The 23,771-nt window shown below is 34.1% G+C and overlaps 1 protein-coding gene across 2 annotated transcripts in view; it reads right to left on the minus strand.

Moving 5' to 3' along the window:
• Positions 1 to 23,771, minus strand: part of LOC117684422 (uncharacterized) — a 339,336-nt gene that overhangs the window by 160,699 nt on the left and 154,866 nt on the right. Inside the window, exons 37-40 of one of the 2 annotated variants that reach the window (XM_066067795.1) lie at positions 15,302 to 15,395; positions 12,332 to 12,428; positions 7,507 to 7,668; positions 2,296 to 2,451 (exon numbers count right to left, since the gene is read on the minus strand). In XM_066067795.1, the coding sequence (XP_065923867.1) occupies positions 2,296 to 2,451; positions 7,507 to 7,668; positions 12,332 to 12,428; positions 15,302 to 15,395 (509 nt within the window). The remainder of the gene's footprint in view (positions 1 to 2,295; positions 2,452 to 7,506; positions 7,669 to 12,331; positions 12,429 to 15,301; positions 15,396 to 23,771) is intronic. The other variant, XM_066067796.1, reaches the window with a different exon arrangement.

Consider the following 23,771-nt stretch of genomic DNA (forward strand, 5'->3'; position numbering starts at 1 on the left):
TTTAGAGAAGAAGTTCAAAATGTAAAAAGTTTACAGATGGACGGACGGACGGACGGCAGACAGACGGACGACGGACAAAAGGTGATCAGAAAAGCTCACTTGAGCTTTCAGCTCAGGTGAGCTAAAAACAGTATTTTAAATTAATTTTCTTTTTTACTTTGTTTCCAATTTTTGTTTTAAATAAGTTATACATACATAATGGTCAAAATATATATAGCGTCTTCTAGAAAAAATTGTTGAGAAAATCAATATTATATATAACTTTCAGTTTTCATGGCTAATGAGTTTCTGAAAAGAAGATTTTTTTAAAGATTTACTCTCTATATTCCTATGTAAAAATTTGAACTCCCATGGTAGCCCCAGCCTACCCTCAGGGGTCATGATTTTCACAACTTTAAATCTACACTACTTGAGGATGCTCCCACATAAAGTTTCAGCTTTTCTGGTCAAATGATTCTTGAGAAGAATATTTTTATAAAATTTGTTAATACCAGTAATTCCTAATTATTTCCCTTTGAGAAAGTGTGTGATGCTTAATTTTCACAACTTTGAATTCTCTTAGCCTAAGTATGCTTTGTGCCAAGTTTGGTTGAAAATGGCCCAGTGATTCTGGAAAAGATGTTGAAAATTTGAAAAGTTTACGCACAGACAGATGGATGGGTGGATGTACGACAGACAAAATGTGACCATAAATGCTCACTTGGGCTTTCAGCTCAGGTGAGCTAAAAAGCAATCCACAGCAAAAATAGCTAAAACATCACTGCATTTGAGCAGTTTTAAGGAAAACATGCATTTCCATTGTTTGATTACTAGTAACTGTAGACCACGTTGTGTGTGATGAGGCATGGATAAGTGTACAATGTGCTGAATTATTACCAATCAACTATCATATTAACAAAAACTGTTCTTAGGTATGTTAATAAAGCAATGTAGATAAATTAAGCTATATAGCTTAATCTAGTGATTGTACTGGACATGGTAACATATTTTAATCATATGTTTGTAATATGTTAATTTCATTTTTATGTTTGCAATTTTCATTATTTTTTGGGATTGATTACACAGCATGGAGTACATATTTCTTATTAATATATTCAAAAAAATATTTTTCACTTTATAGTTCATTGTTGGTACAACTCCTCGTTCTGTATTACTCTCTTCAACTGATTATCCAATATTCACTACAGTGAATCTTTAAAAAAAATATTCCATTATGTTTGCAACTACAGCCACTTGGTAAAGTCTGCCATAGGTTTAACATATTTTTTCAAACATCTGTTTACAATACTTTTTTAAACATATGTTTACAATATTTTACAAACGTTTATAAACTATTTTTCAAACATGTGTTCAACATACTCTGAAATATTCGTATGTTCAACATATGTTTCTTGAAACATATGTTAAAGGGGCATGGTCACCAATTTGGTCAAATTCCATTTTTCACAATGCTTATGAGATGCATTTCTAATAATCAAATGAAATTTGAGAGTCATTCATAGAGTTATGAGCAAGATAGAGGGCTCACAATTCTTTGTCTTGTAAACAAGGCTCATACCCTGTTTTTGATAACACAGGTTCAATATACCAGTGAATAATCTATTTTAAGTAAATTTGTATACCTTCTTTTTTAATTTGTGCTTAAACAAATAGTTCCTCACGTTAAACATATTCATTTTAGGTCTAATACTTGAATTTTATCTTCAACATTAAAAATGTAAACACAATATTTTTTTTACATAGAAAAGAATTGTAAGTTCTGTAACTTGCTTATAACTCAACAAATGACACTAAAATTTTGGTTGCCTTAAAAAAAAATGTTGGTTGTCTTAAAAAAAAAAGCCTTCATGAAGCATTGTAAACATTAAAATTGAAAAAATAATTTTTGACCAAAATTTTGACAATGCCCTTTAAAACATGTTTTAATTTCACCTTATAGTTAGGTGGATGGACAATGGAGTAAATGGATTCAAACATTTAGCAATTTTCCTCTTATGCTCATCTACCAAGTGAGCTAAAGAGAAAAGTCCTTAGCACTGTGGAATCATTTTTATTTGTGGGGGTCAATGGTTGTGGGTAGCCAAAATTTATTAGTTCAAGGGGATGTGATTTCATTGGTAGCAGGTTCTGTATAATTTCAACGAATATTATACAAATATTTGTACATGACTAATGTATACATTTTTTGGGGATGTAAATGTAGGCAAGGGTTACCCATGAAAGCCACGAACAATGATGATTCTAAAGTCCTTGATATCTGATCATTTTGTCTCAGTTCATTTAAAATATACTGACCACTGCACTCTGACTGAGAAGTTGAAGTGGTCCCTCGTGTGGTCCGACCCACAGGACATGGGTCACAGTAGAACATCCCAGACTGGCTCTGGTAGAAACCCACCCCACAAGGAGCACACCTAGATCCTGTTTGATAGTGTCCAGGGTTACAAATAGCTGCATAAAAAAGAGATTCGAGAAAATAAAATTAATATTGATATACAGTTTAAACTTAAGACATCAAAGAACTTAAGCCTTTTTATACTCCTTTTAAGCACCATGAGAAAACAATAACTCAGCTATCAAGACAGTTTACAATGTATTTAGCATTTTCAGTGGTATATTATAAAAAGAGTTACAATGTAAAAATTAGCTCTAATTCATGTGAAATAGTAGTGTAAAGGATGTAATTAGGAATTTTAACAAATAGAAAGTCCCAGGACCTGAGCTGAGCACTCTGATGAAAGTGAATCAGTTTATGTGATATTAAAAATAAAAATAACAAGATATCTGTGAGCCAATGCTCACTAGTGATACCCCCGCTCTGATGTGAATATGCAAAATAAGCAAAGTCGACATTTAACAGAAAGCTGGCATCCGATTGGTACAGAAATATATCCCACAATATGGCATGCCTAAACAAATAGTGTGTTAAAATTTCAAGCATCTGCGATAAACAGCTGCTGAGAAATCTTTGAGGAAAATTTGTTTGAAAATTTTTGCTAAAATAAACAAAGTACTCATTTAACAGGAAGATGACGTCCGATTGGTACAAAAATATATCCCACGATATGGCATGCCTTAACAAACACTGTGTAAAAATTTCAAGCATCTGCAATAAATAGCTGCTGAGAAATATTTGACGAAAATTTGTTTGAAAATTTTGGCTAAAAAATAAGCAAAGTCGTCATTTAACAGAAAGTTGACGTCTGATTGGTACAAAAATACATCCCACCATATGGCATGCCTAAACAAATAGTGTGTTAAAATTTCAAGCATCTGCGATAAACAGTTGCTGAGAAATCTTTGACGAAAATTTGTCTGAAAATTTTGGCTAAAAATAAACAAAGTCTTCATTTAACAGGAAGTTGACGTCTGATTGGTACAAAAATATATCCCACGATATAGCATGCCTATACAAATACTGTGTAAAAATTTCAAGCATCTGCGATAAACAGTTGCTGAGAAATCTTTGACGAAAATTTGTTTGAAAATTTTGGTTAAAAAATAATCAAAGTCATCATTTAACTGGTGGTTGACGTCTGATTGGTACAAAAATATATCCCACGATATGGCATGCCTTAACAAACACTGTGTTAAAATTTCAAGCATCTCCGATAAATAGTTGCTGAGATAAATGCGACAGAAATTTTTGTTACGGACGGACAGACAGACAGACAGACAGACAGACAGACGGACAGACAGACAGACACACAAGGGTAAAACAGTATACCCCCTCTCCTTCGGAGCGGGGGTATAAAAATATTCTATATATCCATACAAGAAACTCTCAATGGACACTATGAGAAAATGATATTAAGTTTAGATACAAATAAAGTAATTTGAGTAGCCCTTTGATTTCATGGCAATTAAGGCCCAAAAGTACTGTACACCAACTATTTTTGCATGCTAGAAATTTTTGTGAGGTTCACAAGAGCATTATTGTTGTGTATATTTCTCACCGTGAATTGGTGTATGGGGGTTATAACAAAACATTGATAAGGCATGGTTGGGAAAATAAATTGCTGCAAACTAGTTCATCTCTAGTAAATCCCAAAATAAAGTTGTTGCAAAGTAGACAACCTTGAGATGGTGACCATCTCAAAGGGCCAGCTTAATAATGTTAAATAAGAACATAGGTAATCACAGATTACAAAGCTCACCGAGACGAGGCATCACCCTTATGAGACATCATCTTTATGAGACCACCTTTATCATATTATATGAAAATCATAATTTATGATCTTGGATATTCATGGATTCTGTTTTGACACAAAATCATATATCATCTGTTAAAAAATTAAATGATAATCATATGTTAGTCGATATAATAATACTGTAATAAACAAAGATGATATTGTAAATATGAAATGACCTTGTATTGTGTTAAACCTTATTGTATTTGATCACATAATAACCATCATTATATATAATACAATATTGTATTATATGATACAATATCATATTACATAATACATCATAACATTGAAACATATGATATTATATTGTATAATTTAGTATGATATTGTATTGTATGATATTGTATAATATTTGATACATTATATAATATTGTATCATATGATACAATATAATTTGATACAACATTGTATCATATCAAATGATACAATATCATGTGATAAAGTAAAAATATTATATAATACAATATTACATTATACTGTAACATATTGTATCATATGATACAATTATATATCATATAAACCAATATCATCTTATACAATATCGTATTATACGATAATATATAATATTACAATATCATATATAATACAATTTCTGTGGTATAATTGTATATTACAGAAACCAATATCATATTATATTATATCATATGATACAATACTAAAGATACAATAAAATATTATATAATATTGTAATATTATATAGAATACTATACAGAACAATATCATGATACAATATCATATCATAAAATATCAAAAAATTGATACAATATCATATCGTATCATATAACTTTTTTCAATATAACATATGATATTATAATGTATCATATTAAACAATAGCGTTTGTTATCATACAATACTTTATCATAGGAATCATGTTATATCATTTAACAACAACCACATCTTTCTATCAAGCAGGTTTAAGTGAGATTTCTTTAGCATCCTTGATAATGGAGATCAGGCTCTGCATCTGAAGCAACCTCTGCATTTCATTTATAATATAGTTAAATCAACTTTGCAAGCTATCATCTATAAAACATGTGACCTGTTCCAAAAAACTAAACCTCATCCAGCATCCGTAACCTACGTCTCAGATTCAGCATTCAAGCCTGTCAGGTGCATCAGTATCATAAGACGCATCACCCATGTAAGTTTGGTGAAGTTAGGACCAGTATTAACTAAGATATCATCATCAGAGGGCACCACCAATTAAAACCTTAACCACCTCCAGCATCCGAAACCTATGGCTCAGATTCAGCATCCATGCCTATCATGTGCATCTGTATCATAAGACACACCATCCATTCAAGTTTGGTGAAGTTAGGACCTGTAATAACTAAGATATATTTTTTAGCATCCTTGATAATGGAGATCAAGCTCTGCATCTGAAGCTTCCTCTCCGATTCATTCATATTACAGTTTAATCAACTATACAAGTTTGAAATAGTACTATTATCTATGTAACATGTGACCTGTTAAAAAAAACTTAACCTTATCCAGCATCCGAAACCTATGGCTCAGGCTCAGCATTCAAGCCGTTCAGGTGCATCATTATCATAAAACGCACCATCTGGTGAAGTTAGGACAAGTAATAACTAAGATATCATCATTAGAGGGCACCTGGTTCAAAAACTTTAACCAGCTCTTAAAACCTTAACCTCCTCCAGCATCCGAAACCTATGGCTCAGATTCAGCATTCAAGCCGTTCAGGTGCATCAGTACAATAAGACGCACCATCCACACAAGTTTGATGAAGTTTGGTCCAGGAGTAGCTAAGATATAATCATTAGAGGGCACCTGCTCAAAAAATTTTAACCAGCTCCAAAAACCTTAACCTCCTCCAGCATCCGAAACCTATGGCTCAGATTCAGCATTCAAGCCTGACAGGTGCATCAGTATCATAAGACGCACCAACCATACAAGTTTGGTGAAGTAAGGACCAGTAGTAAATAAGATATTATCATCAGAGGGCACCTGCAACAAAAACTTTAACCAGCTCTAAAAACCACTCCAGCATCTGAAACCTACAGCTCAGATTCAGCCTATCTGGTGCATCAGTATCATAAGACCCACCATCCATGCAAGTTTGGTGAAGTACGGACCAGCAGTAACTTAGATATTGCTATCAAAGGGCACCTGCAACAAAAACTTTAACCTGCTCCAAAAACCTTAACCTCCTCCAGCATCCGAAACCTATAGCTCAGATTCAGCACTCAAGCCTGTCTGGTGGATCAGTATCATAAGACACACCATCGATGCAAGTTTGGTGAAGTTAGGACCAGGAGTAACTTAGATATTGCTATCAAAGGGCACCTGCAACAAAAACTTTAACCTGCTCCAAAAACCTTAACCTCCTTTAGCATCTGAAATTTAGGACCCAGATTCAGCATCTGAGTCTTTTAACACCACAAGTAGGTCCAGATGCATCATCCATGCAAGTTTGGTGAAGATTGGACAAGTAATAGCTTAGATACAGGACCTGCAACAAAAACTTTAACCAGGTCCGGATGCCGACGCCGACGCCGAGGGTATAGCATAAGCTCCCGCCGACTTCGTCTCGGTGAGCTAAAAAAAATCAATTCAGAGGATTTTACTTCGACATTAACCTATGAATTCAAGAAATTTTTTAGGTTGGCATAGGTCATGAATTAAGTCAAGCTCATTGACCTTACCAGCTATTTAATTGGGGCTTAATATGAGTAAGATTAAGATAATAATTTGTGGATTCAAACTGGATCTAATAGAGATATACTAAGACCTTCATCTTTGACCTTGAAACTTGGTTTAGAATCGCTGCACACTCTTTACCAAAAAGCACTATTAATGTAAAGTATGTGCCAGATAAGGCTGAGGGGAGATAAAATATACTCCAATTTTTTTTAAGCAGTCTGATATGACCTTGACCCTTGACCTAGAAAAGCAGTTCAATGATACTGCAATCCCTTTAACTTTAGACACTCTGTGAAAGAAGTATGAGCCAGACAGGATCAAAGAAGAGATGTCCCAGACAATGATTTTACATATAATTCTTCTATGAGCCTATGACCTTAACCTCGGACCGAGAAACATGGTTCATGGCCACTGCACACCCTTTACCCAAAGGCACTCTGTAGATTAAGTATAAGTCAGATTGTGCCAAGGGAAGAGAAGATATGCCCTGAACAAGAAAAATCCAATGAAAAGATGGATGAAAGAACTGATTAACGGAAAGACTGATCACTATAGGGCGCCTAAAGAGCGAGACCCTAATAACAGTTGGTTTACCGTATTCAGTTATTGCAAATATTGGTTTTATTGAATAAGAATTAACAAGGCCTACCTTTGCAGTCTGAGCTGCTAGGGCTGGCTACAGTCTGTGTTGTGAATCCCTGCGGACATGGAGTACAGGAAGTCTGGTCATCCTGATCCTGGTACGTTCCCACTGGACAATCCTCACAAACAATTGTATTGCTATTGAAGAAATTTCCTGGACCACAATGGACTATACAAAAAGTTAAGAAAATAAAATAAAAAAACAAGAGACCAAAAAGTGTCTGCATTTAATCGTGAAAATACATGTTAAGTTAATAAATGCTTTCTATCTGAAAAAGTTATTCATGTATTTGAAAACGTTAGAAACTAGACAACACTGAGATGGTGACCATTTCAAAGGGTCCTGTTTAATAATGGACAATGAATGAAAAGCATTTTAGAGAATTTTGCTTTGACCTTGACCTATAGCTAAGAAAATCTGCTGCTGGCAGAAAACTTTTAATTCAATTTCAATACCCCTTACATACATTTTTGTTCACCCTGAGCAAGATTAAGCAAATGTGAAATAATCTATGGTCTAAACCCGATTACCATTAAGAGATCTACGATGACCTTTATCTTGACTTGGTTTAAAGTCATTGCACACAATTAACCAAAAGGCTCTGTTTAGAGGAAGTATGAGCAAAATAGGGCTAAGTGGAGAGTATATATGCTCTTAAAAATAGGATTTTAGTGTGGTATGATATGAACTTTACACTTGACCTACAAACATCATTCAAGATTACTGCATATCCTTAGATCAAAGGAACCCTGTGGATGAAGTATGAGCCAGATTGGACAAAAGGGAGAGAAGATATGTTCTGGACCAGATTTTCATATAATTCTGCCATGATCTTCACATTTGACCTTGAAACATTGGTTCAAGATCAAATGTAACTGTGACTCAAAAGTTCTGTTTATGTGAAGTGTAAGCCAAATAGGGCTAAGTAGAGAGTACGTATCCTCTAAAAAAGAATTTTTAACTGGTTCAATATGACCTTGACCCTCATTTCTTTACTACATTCAAGATCACTAAACACCTTTTGACCATAGGCACTCTGTGAGAGAAGTATGAACGAGACTGGACCAAGGGGAGAGAAGATATATATGCCAGACAATAATTTTTCATAATTCTGTTATGACCTAAACCTTAGACCTAGAAAGGTAGTTCAAGGTCACTGCACACAGTGGATGAAATATGAGCCAGATTGGGCCAGGGGGAGAGAAGTTATGCTCAGACCAAGAGATCTTGGACAAATGGATGGATGGACAGAAGGACACTTACTGACAGATTGATCACTATAGGGCGCAAATACTAAAGTATGCAAAATGGTAGTGAAGATAATTACCCTGGTGTACTTGCTTAGCTGCACAACTGTAGTTCTATGTAGAAATTTGAATTGACAGATAGTCTAACTATCTGCTTGTAAAGCCAAAATCTAGCTAGCACCGAAACCATTAAACTCTTTTATAGCTGTCTTGCTGCTTCTCATGACTACAATTTCTATATTTCTCTGTATACCATTTTTTCCCTATGGATACAGCATGTTTTACATTAAATTAAGAAGCTATGTAATGATGATCAAATGTTTTCCAGTCAATTTTTCATTGGTATGTTGAAAAATTAATACATTTTTTAACAATCATGAAAAAATACAACAAAACAAGAGGTCCAAGCGGGCTACATCACTCACAAAAGCCATAATAAAATCAGCTTTATGGATCATATATAAAATATCTGGACAATGTCGTAAAATGAATCCCGCATAAAAAGATTTTCAATTTTTTTCTAAAGATATTCTTATGTCAAACATGAAACCTGAATCTTCCGTACCTGAGGATGCTTCCACATAAGTTTCAGCTTTTCAGGCCAATTAGTTTTTAAGAAGATTTTTAAAGATTTTCCTCTTTACATTCCTATGTAAATATTTGATTCCCCAATTGTGCCCCCCCCACCCCCTACCCCCATGGATCATGATTTGAACAATGTTAAATCTGAACTACCAGAGGGTGCTTCCACACTTCCACACAAGTTTCAGCCTATCTGGCCAATTATCTTTTGAGAAGATTTTAAAGGATTTTTCTCTATATATTCCTATGTAAACTAGAGGTACTGTGAGCAAGCTCACAATTGATACCCCTCGCTAAGATAAAAATCATAATGCGTGTATTTTTCCAATTATAGAAAATATTGGATGAATCCATTTCGCCATCTATTTTCTTTAAATAACAACTGCTCTTTTTTTTTTAAAACTGTTGGTCATAAGCAATATTTGTGTGAAGTAAGAACATTCAATGCTTCTCCATAAGAAAGATATTGACCAGACACGAATTTTGCACTTTTTCTGCCAGTGACCTTAACCTTGCCCAAATGACCTTGGGTCAAGGTCATGACACACCCTTTGGTCCTAAGCAATATTTGTGTTAAATAATTCAATGCTTCTTCATAAGAAAGATAATGACCGGACACGAATTTTGCACTATTATCCCAACGACCTTGACCTTGCCCGAATGACCTTGGATCAAGGTAATGACACACCCTTAGGTCATAAGCAATCTTTGTGTGAATTAAGAACTTCCAATGTTTCTCCATAAGAAAGATATGGACCGGACACAAATTTTGCACTTTTTCTGCCAGTGACCTTGACCTTGCCTCAATGACCTTGGGTCAAGGTCATGACACACCCTTAGGTCATAAGCAATCTTTGTGTGAAGTAAGAACTTCCAATGTTTTTCCATACAAAAGATATGGACCGGACACAAATTTTTGTATTTTTCCTGCCAGTGACCTTGACCTTGCCCGAATGACCTTGAGTCAAGGTCATGACACACCCTTAGGTCATAAGCAATCTTTGTGTGAAGTAAGAACTTCCAATGTTTCTCCATACTAAAGATATGGACCGGACACGAATTTTTGTATTTTTTTGCCAGTGACCTTGACCTTGCCCAAATGACTTTGGGTCAAGGTCATGACACACCCTTAGGTCATAAGCAATCCTAGTGTGAATTAGGAACTTCCAATGTTTCTCAATAAGAAAGATATGGACCGGACACGAATTTTGTATTTTTTTCTGCCAGTGACCTTGACCTTGCCCGAATGACCTTGGGTCAAGGTCATGACACACCCTTAGGTCATAAGCAATCTTTGTGTGAAGTAAGAACTTCCAATGTTTCTCAATAAGAAAGATATGGACCGGACACAAATTTTGTATTTTTTCTGCCAGTGACCTTGACCTTGCCCGAATGACCTTGGGTCAAGGTCATGACACACCCTTAGTTCATAAGCAATCTTTGTGTGAAGTAAGAACTTCCAATGTTTCTCCATAAGAAAGATATGGATCGGACACGATTGCACAGACAGACGGACGGACAGACAGACGGACAGACGGACGGACAGACTGACGGACAGACGGACGGACAGACGGACAAGGTGATTCCTATATACCCCCCCAAACTTCGTTTGCGGGGGGTATAATAAAATTGACCAACTATTATGGCCCCACCCCCTGGGGATCATGATTTGAACAAATTTGAATCTACACTACCTGGGGATGCTTCCATACAAGTTTAACCTTTTTTAGCTGATTGGTTATTGAGAAGAAGATTTTTGGAAGATACCGACAAAGAACAAGTGCACTTAAGCTATAGAGAATGGGCCCTTTTTCAGTGCCGTTTATATGTAGAAAATATCAACAAATTGCTTTTTTCTCGTAATAGTTAAACACTAATAGATACTTCTGATTTATATGCACGCTTAAATTTACCAAAATTAGAATACAATTTAAAAAACTGAGGATTTTTAAATGCCTATAAATAATCCAAATCCGGAAAAATCGAACCGAACCTACTTGAATTGTGTCTATTTAAATCAGAGGGAGGAGACATTTAAATCAACATTGTTCTGTTGGTGGATCGATTGGCGCGTTTGCTGAATTATACTTTACGCATTATTTTACGTCTGAAAAAAAATCGAATGAAGCTTTGAAGTTGCATATTACCATAGTGACAAACAAACATTCATGACCATACAAAGATGATGGAGGCGATCTAAAACGTGTCAATGTTTTACAGTGAGCACATTTGACAAACGTTTACCTGGATAGAAACCACGTGATTGTTTGAAATAATTTATTCCATGCATGAGTTCAAACATGGGTCACGCAGGTAATAGCTTTCGCTTGCTATAGGAAAAACCTTGAATTTTTCATACGTTTTTTCATTTTTTAGGTACCAGCCTAACCGAGTACAAACTTCTTACTTTCACGGGAGTTTACTAAATGTATAATGCGTATTTTGTCTTTTCCACAAGTTTGTACTCGGTTAGGCTGACAGTAAACAAAGGCTTTAAAATGAATGCCTGTCCTCGATTTACTATACAAAATCACGAATGTCTGCTGACCCCTACTATGTTTTAAAGCTTCGTGCATTTTATATACAATAAATTCAGCGCTAAAACTTGTTAATTCTTATGGAATAGATATCAATAGATAATTTTAGGGGAAAAAATATGCTTAATTTGATTCTTCATATTTTCACTTTTCACCGGGGCCCATAAGTGCACTCGTCCTTTTCAATAATTCTTAATCATCTCCCTTTGAAAGAAGCTTTGGCCCTCTATTTTCACAAACTTGCATGCTCTTCACCTAAAAATTGCTTTGTGCTTTATTTGTTTGAAATATGTCCAGTGTTTCTGGAGGAGAAGTTGTAAAAGTGAAAAGTTTATGACAACAATGACAACAACAACGACAGACAACGGGCAAATTTTGAACAGAAATGCTCACTTGAGCTTTCATCTAATGTGAGCTAAAAAATGAATAGGAAAGTAGAAAAAGTTGTTTCAAGTCAGACCATACCACAATAGCCATCCACCACTGATTGTCTGGTAGGACAACTCTCTGAAGAGTCAATAGTAAAAGAGTTCAGTTCAGGTGATCCATTGGGAATTGTTGTCTACAAGTGATAAGAATTTTTATTATTTGTATTAAATAATCAGACTCACTGATTGGTATTAAAATCAATGAATTTTGCTGACAATTCCCACTTTGCAAGCCAATGTTTTTTTACTTTGCACAAGTTTTATAATTTCCCATGTATGTGGATAGTTCGAAGACACAAAACCATAAATATTTTGATACAATATTGTATTATATGAACAGATATGGCATCTTTGAAATGAAATCATATTAATACAATATTTTATGATACAATGATACAGAATCATATCATGGTCATATGATACATTGCTTTATTATATCATACAATATCATATTGTATCATTTGTATGATATAAAATATTGTATCATGTAATACATTATATTTTTATATCACATGGTATGATAAAATAGCATATGCTATAATATGACATAATATGATAGCATGTCATTTAATGATATGATATTCTATGGTATAATATTATATATAGAGGATATCTATATTGTGTGATTTTATACTTTGCTTTATATAACGAGTTGAAATGGTGTATATATTTCGCGAGGCTTGCCAAGCGAATATAACCATTTCAACGAGTTGAATAAAGCAAATATAAAATCACACAATTATTGATGTTCTATTTATCTCATACAATTTGATCTATATTATGAAGCTTTTGAGACAGTCCCTTATATGACCCTTATATGACCCGAATTGATTTTTTTCAAAGATTAAAAAACGATGATGCAACGTTGTGTTATGCGGTTATTATGACCTTGCGCAATACAATTTAGTACGTCATTTCTGAGATAAATCTAGCTGTTTTAATGTAAAGTTTCACTGAAATAAACCTTGAAATTATTTTTTTAGCTCTAAATAATATTTCTTAGAGCTTATTCACTTGATTAAATGGAAATACTGGTCAGAAGACATGAATAATCAAGTTTGTTGACATAAACAAAGTTGTGAATGCACGTTAGTTTGAATTGACTCGAACAAGGAACAGTTGTTGATGTTTTATAACACAAACACAAGCCTAATGATTAGGAATTGAAATTAGTGAATAAGGATGCTTACTGGTGGTGGAATCAAAGTCTTATGAAACATTATTTCAGTAAGTTTTTGTATATAAACACAACCAGAGCACTCTGTTTTCATCGCGTCATTAGGATGAACTCGTTGATAGTTAACATAATTTGTAGTTCTATAAACTCCACAAAGCAAATTGAAAGTTGGAAGGGTGCTAAACTTACCAAAAATCTTGACAAACAAGAAAAAAGGGTCTTGATGTTACAGTTATGTAAAACTTTGCAAAAGAGGGGTGTGTGTGTGGGGAGGGGGGGGGGAGTTTTTAAACAGTCCCATCTAGTTTGAGATAACGAAGTTTGACTGTCGTAAAGTAAACCATCCCAAAGCAAGTTTGAATAACGGTATTTAATTAGTAAGGACCATTATTTATCTTAACACTTTCTCCAAAAACCAATACCCTCTCCAGCATCTGGCACCTGTGACTCAGGTTCATCCAAGCCTTTAGAATTTACATTAGAATCACAAAATACAACATTCATCCAAGTTTGGTAAAGATAGAACAAATAATATTCTAGATATGGCCACCAAAGGGCACCTGCTCGAGAAACTCTAACCTGCTCCAGCATTTGAAAGCTTTGGCTCAAATTCAGCATTTAAGTTTGTTGATTGCATCAGTATCACAAGATACATCATTAATCCAAGCATGGTGAAGTAAGGACTAGTAATCTCTTAAGTATGGCCATCAAAGAGCACCTGCTCTAAAACTTTAACCTATTCCAAAAACCTTTACCTTCAGCATCCAAAACAAGTGCAGATTTAGCATCCCATAAGTATCATAAAATGCAACATCAATTCAAATTTGGTGATGACAGGAATAGTAAAAACTTAAATATGGCCATCAAGGGGCACCTGCTCAAAAAACTTTAACCTCCTTCAGCATCTGAAATTCATGACCCTGATTCAGCATCCATGCACATTTGGGAAAGCTACAGCAATAACATAGATACAAGACTTGCTCCAAAAGCCTTAATTTGTTTCATATGCCGATACCAAATTTATCAGTGTTTTTGTAACTGTAAACGAATTTTAAATTGTGATAGTTTTTACAACAAAGAAACTTTTTTTAGCTATTAATCAGTGATAATCAAACTGGTTTGACACTTATTTTTACCAATTTAACTCATTTACATGTAATCTTTTACAAATACGATATAAAGTAAAAGACCTATTTTGATACACACATAACCATGAAATTCTAAAACGAAAGTCAAATATCTGTCACCATTTTTTTCACAATTTGAATTACAACAAATCAACAAAATATCTTTCCTAGATGTTCAACACAGAATGACTATCACTAAACCTTGTAATCATTTCCAGACTTTTTATCATTTTTTTTGGTGACAACTTTAATTTAAATACTCAATGTTTCTCTATTTCATAAAGAAATGAACATTTTAATCTTTTTCCATATCTAGCCTTCTAAATAATAGAGCATGTGACTTTCAAGAACATTTATTTTGTTAATATGATCATAATCAAAATGGTACCTAATAATGAACAAGCATGGGTGGGACGTTTCAAAGCATACATTTGCTTTAAATCATTAATTTTCAAAAATTATATATAATCTTCATAATGTCATATCTGCATATATTTGATCTCACAAAATCATACTAAATTTTTATCTGTATCATAGTTATATTTATAAAACTATCCTTGAAATTTGAAACTTAAAATTGAACGTACTAAATTGTTTAGATTTTACAATAAAAAAACCAATACAATGCATGCATGTTTATTTTTTCTTTACAACTAAATAAAAGCTGTTTAAGAGAATATGCATCAATTTCATGAATTCTTACTGAAAAATTTAAAAGCTGTGATTCCAGGACACTTCTGATCAGAATCTCCTCAACATTTAAGGTCTCCGCAGGACTTGATCGAGTTAGTATGGCCCTGTAATTATAGTGTCAAACTAAACAGTATGAAGAGTATATTTGTGAGGTTACAGTCATTAGGATTTACCACATGTTTCAATATTATGGCCAAATAATTTTGAAATAAAAATTCTCATTGTTAAAATTTAACCTTCCATTGTGGCCCCACCCGATCCCCCTGAATTCATCATTTAAACATATACTTTAATGTACACTACCTGAGGATGTTTCTACATAAGTTTAAGCTTTTCTGGCCAAATGGTTTTTGAAAAGAAGATTTTTAAAGATTTTCCTCTATATTTTTTTATGTTAACATTTGATCCCCCTATCGTAGCACTACCCTGTGGAGTACCACTAGGGAACATGATCTGAAGTTCTATACTACTTGAGGATGCTTCCACCCAGGTGTCAGTTTATCTGGCTAATAAGCTTTTGAGAAGATTTTTAATAGATTGTTCTCTCTCTCTCTCTCTCTCTCTCTCTCTCTCTCATTTTTTAGGATTTAAAGGATTTTTCCCTTCATATTCCTATGGAAAAATTTGACCCCTATTGTTGCCAATCCTTGCCCTGGGGATTATAATTTGAACAAACTTGAATCTACACTACCTAAGAATGCTTCCACACAAGTTACATCTTTTCTGGCTGATTGGTTTTGAGAAGTTTTTAAAATATTAATCTCTATTTATTCCTATGTAAAAATTCCACTACCTCTTGTGCCCCCGCTCCTGGTCTGAAAAAATTCGGATGGACGACCTGAAAGCTACAGTGCCACCCACTGAAAAATTGAATATTTATTGCGCACAAAGATGTGCGCTATTTTTGGACTTATTAAGGAAGGAGTCTTATCAAACATACTTCTTATAATAAGAAATACATGAAATTTTGACACAGTCAAATGGATCATATTACCAAATGATTTTATCAGTTTAATCAAAGATGACCTTTATGTTTTCCCATAAAGGTCAGGTCAAGGTCACTACTTTTTTCCTCACGTAAAGGATGATAAAAATAAGTATAGTTCTTTGTAGTTCTGTAGACATTTGTTTAAGATTTGAAGATTCTATTCTTCAATGAAATGATAGAATATCAGAATGTCTGAGAATCAGCTTATACTACTAAATTGGAATAAATATTTACTCTAAAATTGATATTGCTTAGCCTGCATTTCCTGTAATTTAAAAAAAAAAAAATTCAAGAAATTTTGATTATTTTTTTATGCTTCAAATAATAAAATATTTCTGATTTTTATGTATTATGAACACTTTATAAAAAGATTTAAATTGACAGAAAAGCTATTATATTGACCATTTAATAAGAGAGAAAAACTGATTCTAATTATTTTTTTCACAAAAAATCAATGTATAGAATGGGCGCTTTAAAGGCTTATAAAAATTTAATTTGATAGGCAAATCATACATGTATTTTAAAAACATATTCTAAAACCAAAGTTTCATATCATTAGTTCACATTAGTAAAAAAAATCCAACATTAATGTTATTGTTTTTAAAATGCTAAAACAGACTCATTAATCTGCAGCAATTCTGAATTGTGAAACATGTGATATTTTCCTGCGCCAATATTATGCCAAAATTATAGTCCTTGTTAGATTCTAAACATTGATTACTTTTTCTATGCCAAGTTGTATGATAGTAAAAAAGAAAGAAAAATATACTATTTTGGGTCTTCCGTTTCCAACGGAAGACCTTATAGTTTTCATACGATTTCTTATTAAGGTCTTCCGTTTCCAACGGAAGACCTTATAGTTTTCGTACTGTTTCTTTTTATTTTTTTTTCTCCAAATTTTGTGCACGAGATTTCTCGAAAACTGTTCAACCGATGTCAACCATTTTTTCACAGAAGATGGGACTTGATATACACTTAATACATTTTTGAGATTTTTCCTGTCGTCACTTCCGGTACTGATTTATCGGCCATTTTGTACATTTTTACGACCTATTTTGTGCAGAGCTGATCTCAGAAACTATCAGAGATATGACTATGAAATTTTCAGGATAGGTAGTCTATAGTTTGAAGTTGTGCACTATTATGTTGTTTTACGCCAGAGGCGCCATTTCTTGGAGCTCGCCTGGGCACGAAAATTGGGTACGAATTTCTATTCAAAATTTTCATACGTTTTGATCAGTATCTTTTTATGAGTTGATATTTTGTTAAGACATATATAAAAAAAGTAGTAGATAATCATAAGTTCTTTCCAACGAAATCAAGAAAAAGGGGCTGGCCCCTTTATTTTGGGGCCACGACACTCGTAAACTCTATTACAAATAACTTAAAAACAATAAAAATGTTGTAATGCATTATAGAAGCAAAGTTGTTGATCATAACAATATCTATCAGAAAAAATCTTTGCCACGCCAATTTATTACGTAATTAAGGATTTTCTAGGGGCCAAAGTAATTAAACTTTGACGCAATATATCTAGAAAAGGAGACATATTTGTTAAGCACTGTAGAAGAGAAAATGTTTGCATTTATGATTCTAATCGATTCCATTTATCAAAGCACCAATGTCTGTCCCTATTAAGGATCTAGAGGGCTGGCCCCTAAAATATTTAACCATTTGTATCTCAAATATGATCAACAATTTTAGATGGGTGTAAGAGCGAAACATGTTAATATTCTTAAGACCTTTTCAAAGAAATCATGAAAAAGGGGCTGGTCCCTTTATTTAGTGTCCAAGACACTCGTAAACTCTATAACGAATAACTTTAAAATGATCAAGATTTTGTAATGCATTATAGAAGCAATGTTTTTGATCGTAACAATATCTATCAGAAAAAATCAATACCGCGTCCATTAATGACGTAATTTGGAATTTCTAAGGGCCAAAGTACTTAAACTTTGACGCTATATGTATAGAAAAGGAGACATATTTTGTTAAGCATTCTAGAAGAGAAAATGTTTGCAATTATAATTCTAATCAATACCATTAATAAAAGCATCAATGTCTGTCCCCATTAAGGATCTAGAGAGCAGGCCCCTAAAAATTTAACCATTTGTATTTAAAAAATGAACAACAATTTTAGGTAAGTGTAAGAACAAAAAATGTTAGTATTTGTAGGACCTTTTGAATGAACTCAAGAAAAAGGGGCTGGCTCCTTAAATTAGGGGCCAGGAGACTCGTAAAGTGTCTTACACATACCTTAAAAACGATCCAGATTTTGTAATGCATTGTAGAAGCAAAGTTGTTGATAGTAACAATATCTATAAGAAAAAATCATTGCCACGCCAATTTATTACGTAAATAAGGATTTTTAGGGGCCAAAGGAATTAAACTTTGACGCAATATATATAAAAAAGGAGACATATTTTGTTAAGCACTGTAGAAGAGAAAATGTTTGCAATTATGATTCTAACCGATACCATTAATAAAAGCATCAATGTCTGTCCCCATTAAGGATCTAGAGGGCTGGCCCCTAAAATATTCAATTATTTGTATCTCAAAAATGATCAACAATTTTAGATGGGTGTAAGAACAAAAAATGTTAGTATTCTTAACACCTTTTCAAAGAAATCAAGAAAAGGGGCTGGCCCCTTAAATTAGGGGCCAAGGCACTTGTTTACTCTATTACAAATAACTTAAAAACGATAAAGATTTTGTAATGCATTGTAGAAGCAAAGTTGTTGATCGTAACAATATCAGTTTGTAAAACTTATTGCCACACCCATTGATGACGTAATTAGAAATTTTAGGGGACTAAAATCTTAAATCTTTAATGTGCTGTATGTGAAAAAGCAAAACTCTTTGTCAAGCATTTGAAAGGATAATAACAATCGTTTACATTATCTGAATGGGAGGGGTTGAGTGGAAATTCTGAAATTTCATTGATATTTTAATGGTATTGTTTAAAAAATTGAACGGAAGACCTCCTCGTTACTCGTAACGAGATCGTATCTAGTTATTATTAAGGTCTTCCGTTGGAAACGGAAGACCTTATTGTTTTTGCTTTGTTTCTTTTCCTCTATTATTAAGGTCTTCCGTTTCCAACGGAAGACCTTATTGTTATTGCTTTGATTCTTTTCCTCTATTATTATTATTATTCTTTTTTTTTTCTCCCACGTTTTCTCAAAAATGCTTCAGCCGATTTTTATGAAATTTTCAGATCTTATTCATGACAAAATTTGTAAGAAAATTACACGAGTTTTTTTTTAATCGTCACTTCCGGTACCGAGATATTAAAGATTTTACGTTTTTGCTTGCTCACGATTTTTCTCAAAAAGTATTTAAGATAGAACCTTTAAATTTTCAGAGATGGTAGGGAGTGAACGGCCGCAGTGCCCTTCGCATATCCGAACGTCCGCCGTCACTTCTGGTCGTCACCGGAAGGAAATGAAAAACCTTAATTTTTCAATTTTTTAAACTTGATTTTTTTTTATGTTTTTATTCGATAGAGACACTTAAAACACTTCAGAATATGAAATTCGTTTTTAAATCGATCCACGCATTCCCGAGATTTTGTGCTCAAAAGTTCTGAAGCGAGGGTCCGCGTAGCTCAGTCGTTAGAGTGGTGGACTTGTGCCCAGGCGACCCGGGTTCCGTCCTCAAGTGCCGATTATATTTCTTCCCTAATTTTATTTTGTTTAATGATTTTATCTTTAAAATGATGGTTTTTATTGTTTTCCGTTTTATTTTTTTAATAAATAAAGATAACAGCTTTTTTAGTACAGATATAGAGCTCGTTTCTGTCAGCAGTTGGCTTAATTCAGACGCTCGTCGCATCGCCAGCATCAAAGACATGCCGCCGAAGCTCCCTTGCAGTACGACTGCATTAGAGTTCATTGGGTCGCTTTGCCGGCATCAAAGAAATGCCGCCATCTCCTTGACTGTATGCACACAACATTTACTTAACAATGCACAAACGTTATTCTACATGGCTTTAAAATGAGGACTGATTACATGTAGTATTTATTTACATAATTATATAGATAAACGCATGCATGAATACATGCGTTTATTGACATAGGTTGCTTATATATTGATTTCCTGAACACTATAAAACACTATGAAATCTCTCTCTCTCTCTCTCTCTCTCTCTCTCTCTCTCTCTCTCTCTCTCTCTCTCTCTCAAGTACAACTGTTTTAGCATTTGAATAAGAACTAATACAAGTAACATGCAGTAAATTGGATAGAGGCTAAATTACATTGCGTACAAAAATTATACATGTATTTATTTTAAGTTACGGGATAATGTCTATGGATTCAAATAATTTGAAATTCATTGTTTAATGATTGTCTCCTTACTGATTGGAAGTCAACGCTAAAAAGTCATTTTTATTACAGATGGTGTACTTTTTTTCTTTCTTTTTTTTGTGCATGTCTATATACTGATACAAATCTGTTGCCTGTCTGGGATTAAGAAAAACCTCCGAAGTTTATACACGTAACTATACAAACGAACGGGTGACTGCGACAAGGTTTGAAAATTGACCACCCGTTTCTGAGTGTTTGAGCCTAAGAATAAATAGATGTAAAAAAAAAAATCAATAGTTACATCTTTCAAACAACGCTTATACATTGTTCTAACATATTTATTTTATTTAGAAATTGTACATGTGTAATATGTGATATTTAGAATTTAATAATCTACGTTTAATATGGAAGTCACCGACCGACCCCCCCCCCCCCTCCCAATTCATAAAATCATTTAGTTTTTCTGGCCCGATTTTACTTGTATTAATAACAGAGTTATGAAGCTTTTGGCATTTGAGTTTCAATTGTCGTGTTTGACATGTACTGTAAAAAAAAATTCTAACTCCCAAGCCCTTCTCTCAATCCTAATGAAAATTCGTGAAAATGAACCTCGGACCACATTCTTATCGTCTGTTAAATATGCAGCGGATTGAAGAATTAAGACGAAATTCCTGAGATTAAACGACGCCTATTGCCTATACGTGGAAATTAAATTTACACAGTACACGCACCGACCCCCCCCCCCCCCCCCTCCTTCCTATTCACAAATTCATTTAGTTTTTCTGGCCTGATTTTACTGGATCTTTCATCTTGAACCTTTTTTTTTCAACCTAGTTCAATTCTAGATAACTGTTCTAATGACCAGACCTATTCGTTCATTTTTAAGAGAGTTATGATTTTTTGGGCATTTGAGTTTCGATTGGCGTAGTTGACATGTACTGTAGAAAATAATTCTAACTCCCGAGCCCCTTACTCAATCCTAATGAAATTTTGTGTAAATGTATCTCGGACCCCATTCTTATCGTCTGCCAAATATGCAGCGGATTGAACAATTAAGAAGAAATTCCTGAGATCAAACGGCCAGTATAGCCTGTACGGGGACTTAAAATTTACACAGTACAAGGGATGTAAGCAGCCGCGTAATATTTCTTGTTTTCCATTTTGTCTGTATCTACGATATCGTGTCAAATACTTATGAATGTTAGAACTGTGGAAATTACTTTCATCAAATTTTTACCGAAAAAATTAACGTGTTACTGATTTCGTTATTTCTACATTTATAAAGATTTTATCAATCCTGTTGAAATAAAACAGTCAAACATAATAGTTAAGGTCACAAAAAAAATTCTCAATACTGAAATACATGGGTAAAATGCATCAGTAATTGTTTTAGGATTTGCCCTACTTGTTGTGAACCAAATCCGAGATTAACGCCTCAAAATTCTATTTTCGATTTATTTACGACGAAAATTGAGCTCGCGTCTTTTCACCCCCCTCCAGACACAAACAAGCATCAATATTTCAAATGACCTCGCACTGTTACCAAACCTGAATAGTCAGACATCTTACACGTTGTTATTCATCTCATACAAAAACTCAGCTCCTCTCCGGGGCGGAAACGCCCCAAATTCAAAGACAAATTCGGGAATTATTTCGCGTCAGCCATGTTTAAATTGAGACGTGTTCTAATCTCGCCGGAGCCAAGATTTGTTCTTTCTCTCTATTTCTTTCTCTCCTTTTTATTTAATTTTCTAACTAAAATATTCAACATAAAAGGGTTGTTGGACTGTAGTACAAGTTGAAAAACACTCTTCAATTAAGATTTAGAAAACAGTTTTTTTATCATTAGGGTCTTCCGTCTTCAGCGGAAGACCCTTCTATTCTTATTGTTATTAGTGTCTTCCGTTCACAAAGGCAGACCCTATTTTTTTTCTTCGATATCTTTTTTATCACAGGTCATTAGACCTGTTATTAGGTCAAAAGACCTCTTATTTAATATGAAATAAAATATGGGGATGGTCCTTTAAATTATGGATCCAACGGGGTGTATAATCCTTCATCCATCCCTCTTTTAGATCAAATCTGCATTTCCTGATATGTTTCGTTGAGTAAGATAAAAGGCAAGGTCATTTCCTCTTCTAAAAATCGGACGGAAGACCTCCTCGTTGCTCGCAACGAGATCGTGTCTAGTTATTAAGGTCTTCCGTTTCCAACGGAAGACCTTATTGTTATTGCTTTGTTTCTTTTTCACTATTATTAAGGTCTTCCGTTGGAAACGGAAGACCTTATTGTTTTTGCTGTGTTTCTTTTCCTCTATTATTATTATTATTAATTTTTTTTTCTGTCACGTTTTCTCAAAAACGCTTTAGCCGATTTTCATGAAACTTTCAGATCTTATTTATGACAAAATTTGTAAGAAAATTACACGAGATTTTTCTGGTCGTCACTTCCGGTACCGAGATATTAAAGATTTTATGTTTTTGCTTGTTCACGATTTTTCTTAAAAAGTATTCAAGATAGGACTTTCAAATTTTCAGAGAAGGTAGAAAATGAACGGCCGCAGTGCCCTTCGCATATCCGAACGTCCGCCGTCACTTCCGGTCGTCACCGGAAGGAAATGAAAAACCTTAATTTTTCACTTTTTTGGATTTGATTTTTTTTTATTGTTTCATTCGATAGAGACGCTCTGAAAACTTCTGAATATGAAGTTCGTTTTAAAATCGATCCACGCATTCTTGAGATTTTGGACTCCAAAATTCTGAAGCGAGGGTCCGCGTAGGTCAGTCGTTAGAGTGGTGGACTTGTGCCCAGGCGACCCGGGTTCAGTCCCTGAGTGCCGAATCTTTTTTCTCTCTCATTTGTGTTTTGATTAATGGGTTTATCTTTAAAATGATGGATTTGAATGTGTTCCGTTTTATTTTTGTCATAAATATAAAAAAAAATAGCGGCTTTTTTCAGTACAAATATAGAGCTCTTTTCTGTCAGCAGCTCTCTAAATTCCAACGCTTGTCGCATCGCCGACATCAAAGACATGCCGCCGAAGTGCCCCTGCAGTTCGACCGCATTAGAGTTCGCTGGGTCGCTTTGCCGGCATCAAAGAAATGCCGCCATCTCAATGACTGTATGCACACAACATTTAGCAATGCACCCACGTTATTCTACTCGGCTTAAAAAGGAGGACTGCTTA

This window comes from Magallana gigas, chromosome 7 (assembly GCF_963853765.1).
Source record: "Magallana gigas chromosome 7, xbMagGiga1.1, whole genome shotgun sequence".
In the NCBI taxonomy this organism is placed as follows: Eukaryota; Metazoa; Mollusca; class Bivalvia; order Ostreida; family Ostreidae; genus Magallana; species Magallana gigas.